Source organism: Ambystoma mexicanum, chromosome 8, assembly GCF_040938575.1.
Source record: "Ambystoma mexicanum isolate Mex_15411 chromosome 8, UKY_AmexF1_1, whole genome shotgun sequence".
NCBI lineage: Eukaryota > Metazoa > Chordata > Amphibia > Caudata > Ambystomatidae > Ambystoma > Ambystoma mexicanum.
Window position 1 is genome coordinate 1,080,334,961 of NC_090929.1, and position 12,200 is coordinate 1,080,347,160.

Here is a 12,200-nt window from a genome sequence, read left to right on the forward strand (position 1 = left end):
TGCCACTCACTTTGCCTGATGGAAATCAGTGCCCCAAAGATATAGATTATATCAAGAGTAAAACTTTAGATATGTCAATATATTCCCAGACTCCTCTCATATCATTATTTTCCTTTGTTAGTAATCACTCGTTGCACGCAGCATTCCTTTATGGCGCCATCATAACCAAATTCTTGTTCCCCGCTCCCCGGTTGTGGAGTTTGAAAAGAATCTCAATTGCGCAAAAATAAAATCCAGGCACAACAGGCCGCTAAAATACTGGGGAAGGGAGAATCTCATTAAATCTGATAAAAGCAGCAAAAAGACTAAATATTAAAGGCAACAACATCCCAAACACATGGAGGAAAGGGGTCTGTTGACTGACAGTATGGTAGTCACTATGTTGAATTGCTTGTAATTTTTTATAACTGGCTGTGTAGAGGAGGGAAACATCTATAGAATTTTAGACATGGTATACATACGGTATCCTTACCACTCCACTGTCATCTTAAGAGTCACACTTGACGACAAATCAATGTTAGCACTGTGAGCTCTGTGAGCTAGGTAAGCCCTGTGGGAATAATTGGTGCCTTGCTGTGTCAGTTTCCCTCCTTACTGAAAACATGGAAGACAAACTGTTCTAACCGCTTGTGACCCACAATGTATGAGTCCTACATCAAGTCTGTTTGGGAACTTAATAATTTTGACTGCAGTCATTTTAATTGGTAAATGCAAACATTCACAGGAAAACAAAATGCTGAGGCACACATTTGCAGAGTCCTGTTTATAGTACTTCAGTAAACCTCATATTTGGTGATCTGACTCACTAAGGAAACAACCGCAGGCAACAAACTGTTTTTACATGATGGAACTATTCGAATTAACGTGATTTTTGTATGTTGACTGGAAAGGTTTGTATCCTTTATATTTTTAGTGAATAGTAATGGAATTATCTGCAATATGTTTATCTTGCCAACATCTTTATTTTGGGCAATTTGTGCTGGGTCTGAAACAAAAATGTATTAATCTTTTTGTTGTGATACTGTTGCTAATGGCATGCTATTTCGACCCCAGCTGAGAAGAGCCCAAACCCAAGCCTGCTGCGTCTCTGTGGATCGCTCGCCCAGCTGGCCTGTGTGGAGCCATCCCGTCTCCAAGCATGGCTCACACGTATGACTACATCTCCACCAAAAGATTCTGATCAGGTGGACATTGTACAGGAGAACCGGCAGCTTCTGCAGCTTCTGACCACATACATTGTGCGCGATAACAGGTAAAGGTTAAAGCAGGACACAAGTACAGGAGGGAAAGGGACCTGGGCATTGTGCTTGGTGAGGTGTTGAACATTTTGAGCATTGGAATGATGATGAGGACTTTGAGGTTAGAAAGTGCAAGGACTCTATCCAAGAGGATTCTAGCACAGATGAGAGTGAATGTTCTGCAAATATTCTCTATTATAGTAGTGGGGAGGGAATTGTTCAACTGGTTATGTCTCCCAAACAATTTAGCATGGAGATGAGTAGCCCTCAGGGATTTGAGGGATATTTGCAGGGAGTTGTGATGGCAGATTTGCTCCTCCTAATAATCAGGATTGTTCTAGGATTGTCGCACCTAGAAAACACTTGTATACAGGTGTGTTATAAATGACTTATCATATCATATGTGGAGGAAAAGCTGGTTGGAGGATGGTGTGTCCCTGTGATTCCTTTACTGAAGTGGTAATTGGGGGAGCTTGGAGGTGTGGGAAGTGGAAACTGTATATGCGATTAAATGCATTATGATTCTGCTATTTCTACAGCTTGAATGATGTGTATTTGGTGAGGAAGAACAGAAAACCTGTACACTGAATTACAGAAAGGCTTTTACCACTAACTCAAGCACCTTCTATGTTTTATCTCTTATTTTGCTTCTCTGGGCCTTTTGTGGGAATGCATCTTCTTGGGGTGTCTGTCCTGTTGGGAGGTGAAGTGATGAGAGGTTGGGCTAGTCCTTGAAGTCTTGTATAATGTAGCTCATGGGCTCGTCGTGAGGTTTGTTGCGATACAAGAAAATCAATGTTTGCTTTCCCAGTCACAGCCTCTTCTTCCCTGATCGGTTGTAGTGGGGGAATTGGAGGGGAAATATATTTTTTTATGTATGGTTTCACACTCCTATGCCCTCCGCCCCAACTTCCCATTGTATGCTATAAGTAAGTTGGTTAATAATGGTGGCGAGTTGTCTGCTTTCATGTTTAATGCACACTTTGCTGTGGTAATGAGGGTTCTTGAGAGTGCTCTGTATGCAGTATGCTCCATAGTTGTACTACACGTTTCTATGCTGTCTTTTTGTCTAGGCACAGTACATCACTCTGTTTTGAAATATTGTTACCTGACCTCATCCTTGTGCTCTTCCATCCTTCTCCTTAGCCAAGTGGGTGAAGGTGTCTGCACTGTGCTGCTCAGCACGTTGATCCCAATGGCAACAGAGATCCTATCAGGTGGTGATGGAGCTGGTTTTCCAGAGCTGATGGTGGTAATGGCGACGCTGGCCAGTGCAGGACAAGGAGCAGGCCACCTACAGCTGCACAGAGCTGCTTTGGACTGGCTCGGGAGATGGTAAGTGTGTGTTACATTTTAACAGAAATGTGTCCTTGTTGCATGGAGACAGGGTTGGCCAACTTACCCCGCCCAATTACCTACCTGATCTGAGTGAAGTGTAATGGGAAGGGCTGGGGAGGCTTCATAACGACTTGGGCGCTGCCCCCTTTCTGTGCAGTATTGCTGCATTCTGGACATGGAAAGCCCAAGTTTATATGATATGATAGTTTATTTATAATGTGCTTAATACCTAGAGGTTTGTAAGCGCGGACCCCGGGATCGAACCTGTGGTGCTCTGTGTCGTCTTGCTTCCAAGGTGAGCACGTTGCTCCTGAGCTAGCCTTCATAGACGGGACTGTTGCCCCTTATTTTCATGGCCTTCTTGTGGCCCCTTTTTAAAAACCAGGTTTCCTTGGTGGGCTAGTTGGTTTTCTATTAAAGCACAGGCTTCGGCTGACATGGTTTGCCAGAGCCCCGCTTCTCTCCCTCACTTCAGTGAAGCAATGTATACTGGTGGGGACATGCCCTGCCTCCCACCTCATCACCATCCACCTTCTGGTTTGGTTGACCGCCATGTTCTGCCTTCCGCCAAGTGGCAATAACCCCCACATCCTCTGTGGCTGCCTGTTTGACTTCCGCCTGCAGCCACATCTCCATTGGGCCTGTGTGATGCACGTATCCCGTACCAGTTTTCCTGGTGGTTCTTTGTCCTGGCTGCACCACCTCTGCTGCAGAAGCTAAGGAACGTCAGGATGCAGGCCTGCCGGCACACACTCCGGCACCCTGGGGGTGTTGGCGGTTAGGCTCCCTCCCCTGTCTGGCCGGATAAGCAACCCTGTCACATAACGCAACCCTCTGGTGACAGCTGTGCAGTATATCCTAAATGTCGGACAGTGTTTTTCACTTTATTTATTTAATTTGTAAGCCATGCTCAAACCCTCAGGCATCTGGGCACAGAATTCAATTTTTCAGGTTCAGCAGTCTCATTTTATGGGGCCTCTACTCTTTATTCCTCATTATATTTTGAAGTGAGGGCTATGTAACCATTTAACCTAATGTTAGAACATAGTCACCCAAAAGAAAAGATGACTCTCCAATGGTAGCTGTTAAGATGGAGTTTCAGGATAAGCCCTGTGGACAGTTTTTGAGAGGCCACTCTATTCTAGTTAATAGGGAAGGAGGCGAAGGGCCAGCTGAACTCTTTCAAGCTAGTGTGACTGAATATTAAGGGTTAGACGTAGGATGGTGTGAGTGGGGAGGGGTTCAGTTAAGCACACACAGAGCACTCTTAACAAAAGTTAAACAGAATGTATAAACTTATAGTTGTATTTATTTAGGGCATGAACAACTCTTTTCAATCAAGAATCACTGTTAAGTTGATCTCTAAACCTACACTAACCTACATACATTTGCTTTTAGGTTCTCTGGCTATAGAGTAGCAACACTTTTAAACACTGGTCAGAATTATAAGAAAACTGTAAAATAGTAAAGCAAGTGATCAAGATAAAGGTTACTAATACACCTATGTGAGAATATGTAGTCAAAATAAAGGAATTAAAACACAATACAGCACCTTATGAAATTAAGCCCTACACTTTAAAAGTCCTTCCCTTGTAGAAGAGATGAGGCATAGTTCCCTTAGTCACAAGTCCCAATTCGACTCCCTGCAAGAAGCTATGAATCTTTAAAGTATCTGAAAAAGTGTTGGCAAAGCCAACAGGCAGTTTGTAAGTGTTTTGAAAGGTAAAAAGAAACTTAGCAAAATTCTTTGATCAACTCCCAATCCGACCACCTTGGGAGGAAGCCCAGTTGGATACTTAGCCCCAACTGCACCAATCACGGTCCGATGTGGAAGAGGTAGGGTTAGGGGTTTGCATCTGTTAAACCCTATGAGCTGGAATGGGGGTTATAACAAGTATGTTAATTCATCCCCTGTACTATGATTTTCTCAGTGGCTCTTGAATTCACTCGCCCCCTTGCCTTGTGTCTTGGTTGAATTGGCGGAGGTATAGTGGGGGCAGATGTCACTTTCAGCATCTGGATTTAGGTCTAGCTGCTCTTAACACCAGTTATATCAGAATTGGTTTTCCAATAACATTTTACATCCAACTTTTAACCATAAAATGCACAATGTAAGGTGATTGTGCCCTTCACATAATCACTTGACGAGGTGGTCCCTACAGCGCAGAGAGTTTCCCTGCCTCCCAGGTGTTAGGCAAGATTGTATGCAGTACCCTTTGGATGCACTAAAATAACCCTGACCTCCTGGCAATAGGGACCCAACCTTTGGTATAAGTCTGAACTGCACAGTTTGGTAGTGTGGCTGAGCAGCCAGGCTTATCTCAAGAGGGGTCAATGTGAGCTGTAATGTCGTGACAGAGTTTCACAGTAGCAGGTATTCAAATAAACACTTACACTTCTTGATAAAACAATTAATAATTTATTTCGGTCAGTTGCATAAGCCTTCTTAAGAAGGGAGCAATATGTAGATAATACTTAAAATACACTTCAAACACAAACTCTGTTTCTCTAAGTCAGATGATGCCCATTGGGGATGGCGCACAGACACTTCCTACACCCTCAGGTGACTTAAATAGCTAGGACACTGTGGACATTGATTTATCACTGGTACATTTAGAGCAATACTGAGTTTGGTGTGAAAGATAGAATAGAGGAATAAAACAAAGGTTAACAAATCTTCACAAACCGGTAAGTACATTTAAAAACCTTCGAAAGCAGAGTAAATTAGCCCTTTCCTGAGATAAAGGCAAAAGCACTAAGTCGGAGGTAAAGAGGAGTTTTTCAGGGAGTCAGGACAGCTAGTGCTAATTGCATAATGTCAAGGGGACTGAAGATCTTCTTTGCAGGTAGGTAAAAAGTCTTGCACAAAGTTTTTAGAAATGTTTGTTGAAAATAGAACTCTTGAAGGGCCACAAGCTGGGAGGCTTGTGAGGGGCAGAGCTTTAGCAACTCTGAAAGGCAACCAAGACAGGTCTCTACTGAGAGCAAGTAAGGCTACACAACAAGAGGTAAGTTCTCTTAGACTTTACAGTACCTCTGGTTAGAATAAATTGTTCCAGCTGACTTCTGTTCCCATGCAGCACTGCAGATTCTGTTGTTCCCGAGCCTCAGTCGTGGGGATAAGAGGGAGGACGCCTGGGGCCTTCTGCTCTGCAATGGGAAGGTCAGCGGCAGCAATGGGCGAACTTCGATTCAGCGGTTCTTCAGTGTTTCAGCTCCTCACGTCTGACAGCAAATAGCAACACTGTGGTTCTCGGATACCACTTCAGACTTTCCTTGCTTCTGGCGTCCAGCACTCTGTTGAGGTGGCTCAGGCTTGGTCAGTCCTGCATCAGGGAATTCCGTAGGATCTTCCTAGCGCTCGGGTCCGGCTTAAAAGCAACTCGCACAATCTGGTGTTCCTCTCCCTTGCACTTCGGTTCCAGCAGCAGTGGAAGTACAACCAGCTTTGAGAGGATGTCCAGACGGGCTTACTTTAGAGTTGATCCCACCAACTCAAAGGGAGAAGTCGTCCTTGCAGGGCTTCTCTAGTCGAGGTGAATTCTGAGCTTCAGCATAGCAGCAGGGCTTCACTGGGCAAACCAACGGTCCAGGAGTTGCAGCAGGTGTCTCTTCCAAGTTTTTTTTCAGATTCCTTCGTCCAGTGGTCGACTCTGCTTTCCAAGCCAAAAAGCCTCGCCTTTTATGCAGGTTTCTCCCATTCATTCCACCCTTACTGTCACTCGCACAACAGGGTGGCTGTCCTTGCTGGACAGCCAGCCGGCCAATCACCTTTGGGTGCATTCCTGTAACCAAGGGGATTAAGCACAGAGTTTTGGCCACCTCTCTCACTTCCTGTCCCTGCCAGACATACTGGAGCCAGGGGCGGGCTTCACTCGTGAATCCCACCAAAGACAAAACGAACAAAGCTACCAAACCTGATTTGGTGCGCACAGTAAATCTCAAGAAGGACTTTTCTGACAAGAAATGGCAAAAATAGAAGACTGGGGCCATTTGGACGAAATGGGCACCCATGGGTGCCTTACAGTGGCTGCGAATGCAGCCCGTGGTAAAAAAAACACAATGTAAACACTGCCACCAGCCATTATGTAGAAAGGGTAACATAAAACTGTTACATGAGAAACTAGACAAAGGGGATACTAGGTAACCCCTCTGACACCCAATGGTAAGATTGTGTGTGCTGGGTCTAGAAAGTTACAAAATGTAAGTAAATTCAATTTCCCTTCACGCTTCTTGGAAACTGTAGTTTCACCAAGAGAAGGTATTTAAACCTTTGGGAAATCTAACACTTCCCTGTGCCACTGCACTGAAGGTGCTGTGTGTCACAATGTAAAGATGATGTCTATGGAGTTTGTCAGACTCCAAAGTCAAAAGAAACCGAGAACAAATCATATTTAAAAAAAATGAGATAAAACGTCCTAAAGTCCAGCAAAAGAGTAGGGGGTCTCCCTAACACCAGGCGAGACATGGCTGCTGCGACAGCGGCGAAGGCTGCAGGCAACCCTGGGAGGGAAAAACAATGGTTCACGTCCTGGAACAGGTCCCTCAGGAAGGAAAAAGGACGGGGAGAGGTGAGGAGGCCCCAAAGCATCCCTCTAAGCTTTACGTTCCACCAATGGACATCTCCTCCACGGACGACATCCAAGCGTCCGTCCATACAGTCCACGAAGAGGACAGCGGCGCAGGGCCTAGCACTCCATCATTCACTCCACAGCCATGGTACATATCCATGGACATCCTGTCAACTCTCCAAACCCTAGTGATGGAGATCCAGCAAAGGATGCCTTCAGCGACATCACCTGTTATACCGCAGGCACATCCGTCTCCTCTGCCATGTCGGGGCCCGACTTCACCAGCGGACCCGGATACAGACACAGACACTGGTACGGAGACGGCCACGGAAACCGACGAAGATGAGGACTTCGTCCCGGCAGGTGACGAGTCACATCACCTGGAAGCCCCTCATAGAGGCTCTACCCAAGACAAGCTGGGATCATTCCACTCGATCTCCAGGTCCTCTGAGCTGTTCCAGCTGGTGCCTGAGGAAACCAAGAAGGAGGGCTTCCTATATCAGCGACTGGAGTCCAAGAGGAAGACTATCATGGCTCTACTCTTATTGGGCGACTTTTGAGAGAAAGGCCTAGCCCTCATGAAAAACCCATGCACGGCTCCAACCAAATGAGACTGGTTGGAGAAGAAATACAGGGTGCCAGACTCTGCACCCAAGTTCTTGAGGTCACAACCATTGCTGGTTTCAGTAGTGTCGGCCGCCACAAGAAAACGTTAAGCCAACCCGCCCTTCGAATCATCAGTCCCCCTGGACAATGAGGGAAAGAAGCTGGACGCCATGGGGAAGAGTTATCAACATGGCGATATCCACAATCAAAGTGTCTAATGCTCTGGCTATCTTGTCCCGATACGACCAGAGCTTTGGTTCAAGCTGGGCCCTATCTTAGAATTCCACCCCGACAACAAGAAAACGGGGGCTCACGCCCTCTTCCAGGAAGGGGCGGTGTCGTCCGACCATGCCATTACGGTGGCGGTGGACATCGCTGACACAGGCTTTCTACAGATGGCATACAGTTTGCCTTCTTCGGCAGGGATGGCTGAAGGCCACTAACGTTCGCCAGGACTTTCATGCGAACCTGCTGTCTGCAAAAATCTGTTCGGGAAGGCGGTCGAATCCCTTCAAACCATAAAAACAGAGGCAGCACGTCTCCTTGGCACTTTGCAGCAGCATTGCTCGTCATATTTTCACTCCTCCAGGGAAAAATTGAGCAGATCATCCAAGGGAGTACTTCACGTCGTACAGGCAACTTCCCTGATCCTCCACGCTTGAAGCCTACAGGGTCGCTTCCATACCTACGGTAGCAGAGGTCAGCGTTGCCCACAGGGCAGGGCGGTGGTGCCCAAGCAAGCCTGAACTGGGCCTCCCACTAGTGCACCCTGGTGGGAGACCGGCTGACTAGGTTTGTCAGCGAGTGGAAATCATCACTGACAGATGGATGCTGGACGCTCTCGCCCAGGGCACACCTTATAGCTCCAACGCAGGTGCCCTCGTATTCCACTGGTTCCCCATCAGGAGCAGCAGTTCCCTCAGCTGCTTTTAAGAAGTGCAAGCCATGCTATGGAAAGGAGCGATGGAGCTCTTTCTCCAAAGGCTCCGGGGCTCCGGAGTCTATTCCAGGTACTTTATGTTTTGAAGGAAGACTGGGGGTTGGAGATCCGTCCTGGACCTACGCCGTCTAAACAAGTACTTGAAATCTCAAAAATTCAGGATGGTCCCGTCGCAACACATGCTGGAGGAAGGCGATTTCTTGACGTTGTTGGACCTAGAGGATGCGTACTTCGATGTCCCCAGCCACAGAAAACAGCGGAAATGCCTATGGTTCGTGGTACAAGGACAACACTACCGGTTCAAGGTCCTGCCTTTCAGCTTAAAGTCGGCCCCAAGGGTGTTCACAAAATGCCTGGCCCCGGTGGCAGCTCACCTGCCTCTGCAGGGCGTACGCGCACATCCGTACCTGGACGATTGGCTGATACGAGCTTGCTCCGGGAACTGGCCATAAAAGGAGACGGTCACCACTGGCGCCTCTCTGGAAGGTGGGGGAGCTCACACTGGAAGTCTGCATGCCAGAGGTCTGTGGCTACCAGAGGGGGAAGGATCTGCACATCAGCATCCTGGAGTTACGGGCAGTGTTCTGGGCCCTCAAGTCTTTCCTACCGTCACGGAGAGGCAACGTGGTGAGGATCTTCACGGACAACACCACCACCATGTTGTACATCAGGAAGCAAGGGGGCACTCTGTATACAGCACTCTCCAAAGAAGCGCAGGACTTGTGGCATTGGGCCATCGGGCAGGGGATGTTCCTCACTCCTTTCCACCTGGCAGGCATCAAGAACACGATCACCAACTGTTAGGCAGAAACCTGTGCAGTTCCCTCTGGGACCACTGCAAAAGATTTAAGACTGCAGGTGTTTGGCAGTAAACCCACTTGGTAGCAGTCTGTACCACACAGATTCACTTGGTAGCTGTGGCTGAGCAGTCAGACTTCCCTCAAGAAGAGTTAGGCAGTATATAGAGTATTCACAATAGGTCAAAAGAACACAGTAGAACAAGTAAACACTGACCAGAGCTTGGTGTAAAAGAGATATAATTATTTATTTAAAAACCACATCTAGAAAAACACACAGGCACTAATAGTAAGCAGTTCAAAAACACGGTCACTAAAAGATATACACTCCCTTAGAAGAATATTAGACAAGTCTTAAGTAAAGCCCCACTTATTTTCAGACAGTGGTGAGCGCTTAACGCAGATGGCACTCTAATAATTCATTTTAAAAGGGAGAGAAAAGCAGAGTATAATTTGAAACAGATCCCAACACTTTCACAAGAACAAAACAAGAGAGGAAGGCAAGTAAAACCGTGAAGTTAGAGTTTAGTAGGCCAGATCCACTTTAAGAGGATCAGAACGAAATGTGTCCAAGGTCACACGGTTGAAGTGCACAAAAGTCTTGCAAAGGTTCAGAAAGAGTTGGACCAAAAGAAAGGGACCAGTTAGAGGGTCAAGGCGGCCAGCCCAGTCCAGAAGGTTAAGGGATTATTATTACCTTGTAGCAATCTTTACAAAGGGAGGCCTGGCGGACATGGTACCTTTAAAGTGGTGAGAATTCTCCAGCTGGGGCAGTTGTTCCTGGCAGCGGATGCAAGTCTATGCTTCGTCCGGGGGAAGAGAGGATCTCGTCGGGGAGGAAGATAGGAGTCCGTTGCACTGCCAGGGAAGAAACCAGCCACGGAGTTCTCAGGTAAAAGGAGCAGTCCTTAAATTCGCGGTCCAGTGGTAAGTAGCTGTCCGGTTGCCGGCGTGCTTGGCACGGGCAATTCGACCACTAGACGTCCTGGGATGCGAGGAAAAGAAGGTAAACTGGTTGTCCCCCCCCAGTCAGGGGGAAGAAGCCTCTCCAGCCGGGTGATCTTCTCTGTCGTCGGGAAGTGGTGAGTCGGTTCCGCAGGGCTCCACCGGTGGTGTCGTCCTGGTAGGTCGGCTCAGCTTCTCCCTGGTCGGATTCTCAGGTCCTGTGGCGACTTTTGAAGTTCTAGTCCCCAAAGCCCTGCTTTTATGCAGCACACCCCCATTCACTCAGCCTAGCTGTCAATCAAACATGCTAAGTGGTGAGCCGGCCGGCTCACCACTTGGTCCAATCACACAAGAGTGCGACTTGAGTTACCAAGGTAACTCAGTCCAGGGTGCCTAAACCCCCTCCCACACCCCCTGTGGTACCCAGACAGAGTGGCACCACTTTTGGAGGCTTCTGTGGAGAAGCCCACCAAAAGGTGGAACAAAGGGCTCGACTTGGGTTGGAGTCACAGAAGAGAACACAAATGCCATTTTAGAATCGAGTCCTGGCAAAAAATACCAGCCGGCGAATTAATATTAAATAAATAAACCAGCGGTATGTTCGAGGCTATGAGAATTAAATAATTAAAGTTGGTAGCCTCGAACAGTGGGAAAATCCCATAGGGATATATTTGCGGTCGAATATAAAAAGTAGTATCCACTGCCACCAGCCAAAACTCGATCATGGGGGACGGAGACGTGCCCCCTCGACTAACAGACCCCGGGGCAATCGAATTGCCCCGACCAGTACGTCCACAATATGAAGGTTTGTACTGGTTTCTATTCATAATTTGGGACTAGTAAAGCCAATGGTGACTTTACATGCCCTGGGAGATAGTAGTCAGTCACAGGGTATGGAGTCTATGGTGGGGTGTCACTATGACACCCCTGTGTTACAGCACGGAGGGTGCTGTGTAACACACATAGTAAAAACACATGAGACCCTATGGAGTAAAGGACCCCATAGCCCATAAAACACATTAACAGTCAAAGGAACACCATAAATCATGTCCAGGAGTGGGAGAAAGAGTCTCACTCTTGACAGGAGAAAAAAAACAAACTCCAGAAATCCATCAAAGCTGCTGGGGGACTCACTAGGTTAGGAAATTCAGCCTAAAGAGAGAATTTCAGGGAGCTGCTTGCCATGAGTGGGAACTTCATCAGGATTAGGTGGACCGTCTGTTCGTCAAATGGGGCAGACATCCAATCGATCGTTTTGCCACAGCGGCCAACTTAAAATGCCAGAAGTTTGCCAACAGATTTCACCAACCGAGGAGCAAGGGGGACGCATTCTCCTTCCCTTGGGAAGGTCTGTTTCTGCACGCTTTTCCTGTTTCCTCTTCTGCTTTGTGTGATCAACACACATTCAGACAGTGTTGGTGCAAGATGATACTGATCACCCGGGCTTGGCAGAAGCAGATTTGGTATCCTGACCTACTCAGCCTGTCAGTGTCGCTTCCACTCAAGTTGCCTGGACTTATGGATCTGCTCACCAGAGAGAGAGAGGTGCAATCCTTCATCACGACCCAGGATCTCTGAACATGAAGGCGTGGCTCCTGCAGCCTTAGAGTTTGGAGGTTTAAGAGCTGCCATCGGACTGCAGGGAAGTCCTTGTCAAAGCTAGAGCGTTGTTGACTCTAAAATGCTACGGCCATAAGTTGGAAGCGTTTTGCTACGGGTTCGCAGGTCTCGGAAGATTAACCCTCTGAGCGTTCCGGCCCCACAG

The 12,200-nt window shown here is 47.4% G+C and overlaps 1 protein-coding gene across 6 annotated transcripts in view; it reads left to right on the plus strand.

The window, feature by feature from the left end:
• The window catches only part of UBR4 (ubiquitin protein ligase E3 component n-recognin 4), a 2,945,062-nt gene that overhangs the window by 950,342 nt on the left and 1,982,520 nt on the right, over window positions 1-12,200 (plus strand). For all 6 annotated transcript variants that reach the window (XM_069611069.1, XM_069611071.1, XM_069611072.1 and 3 more), the window contains exons 32-33: window positions 1,054-1,252; window positions 2,385-2,573. In XM_069611069.1, coding sequence (XP_069467170.1) covers window positions 1,054-1,252; window positions 2,385-2,573 — 388 coding nt within the window. The remainder of the gene's footprint in view (window positions 1-1,053; window positions 1,253-2,384; window positions 2,574-12,200) is intronic.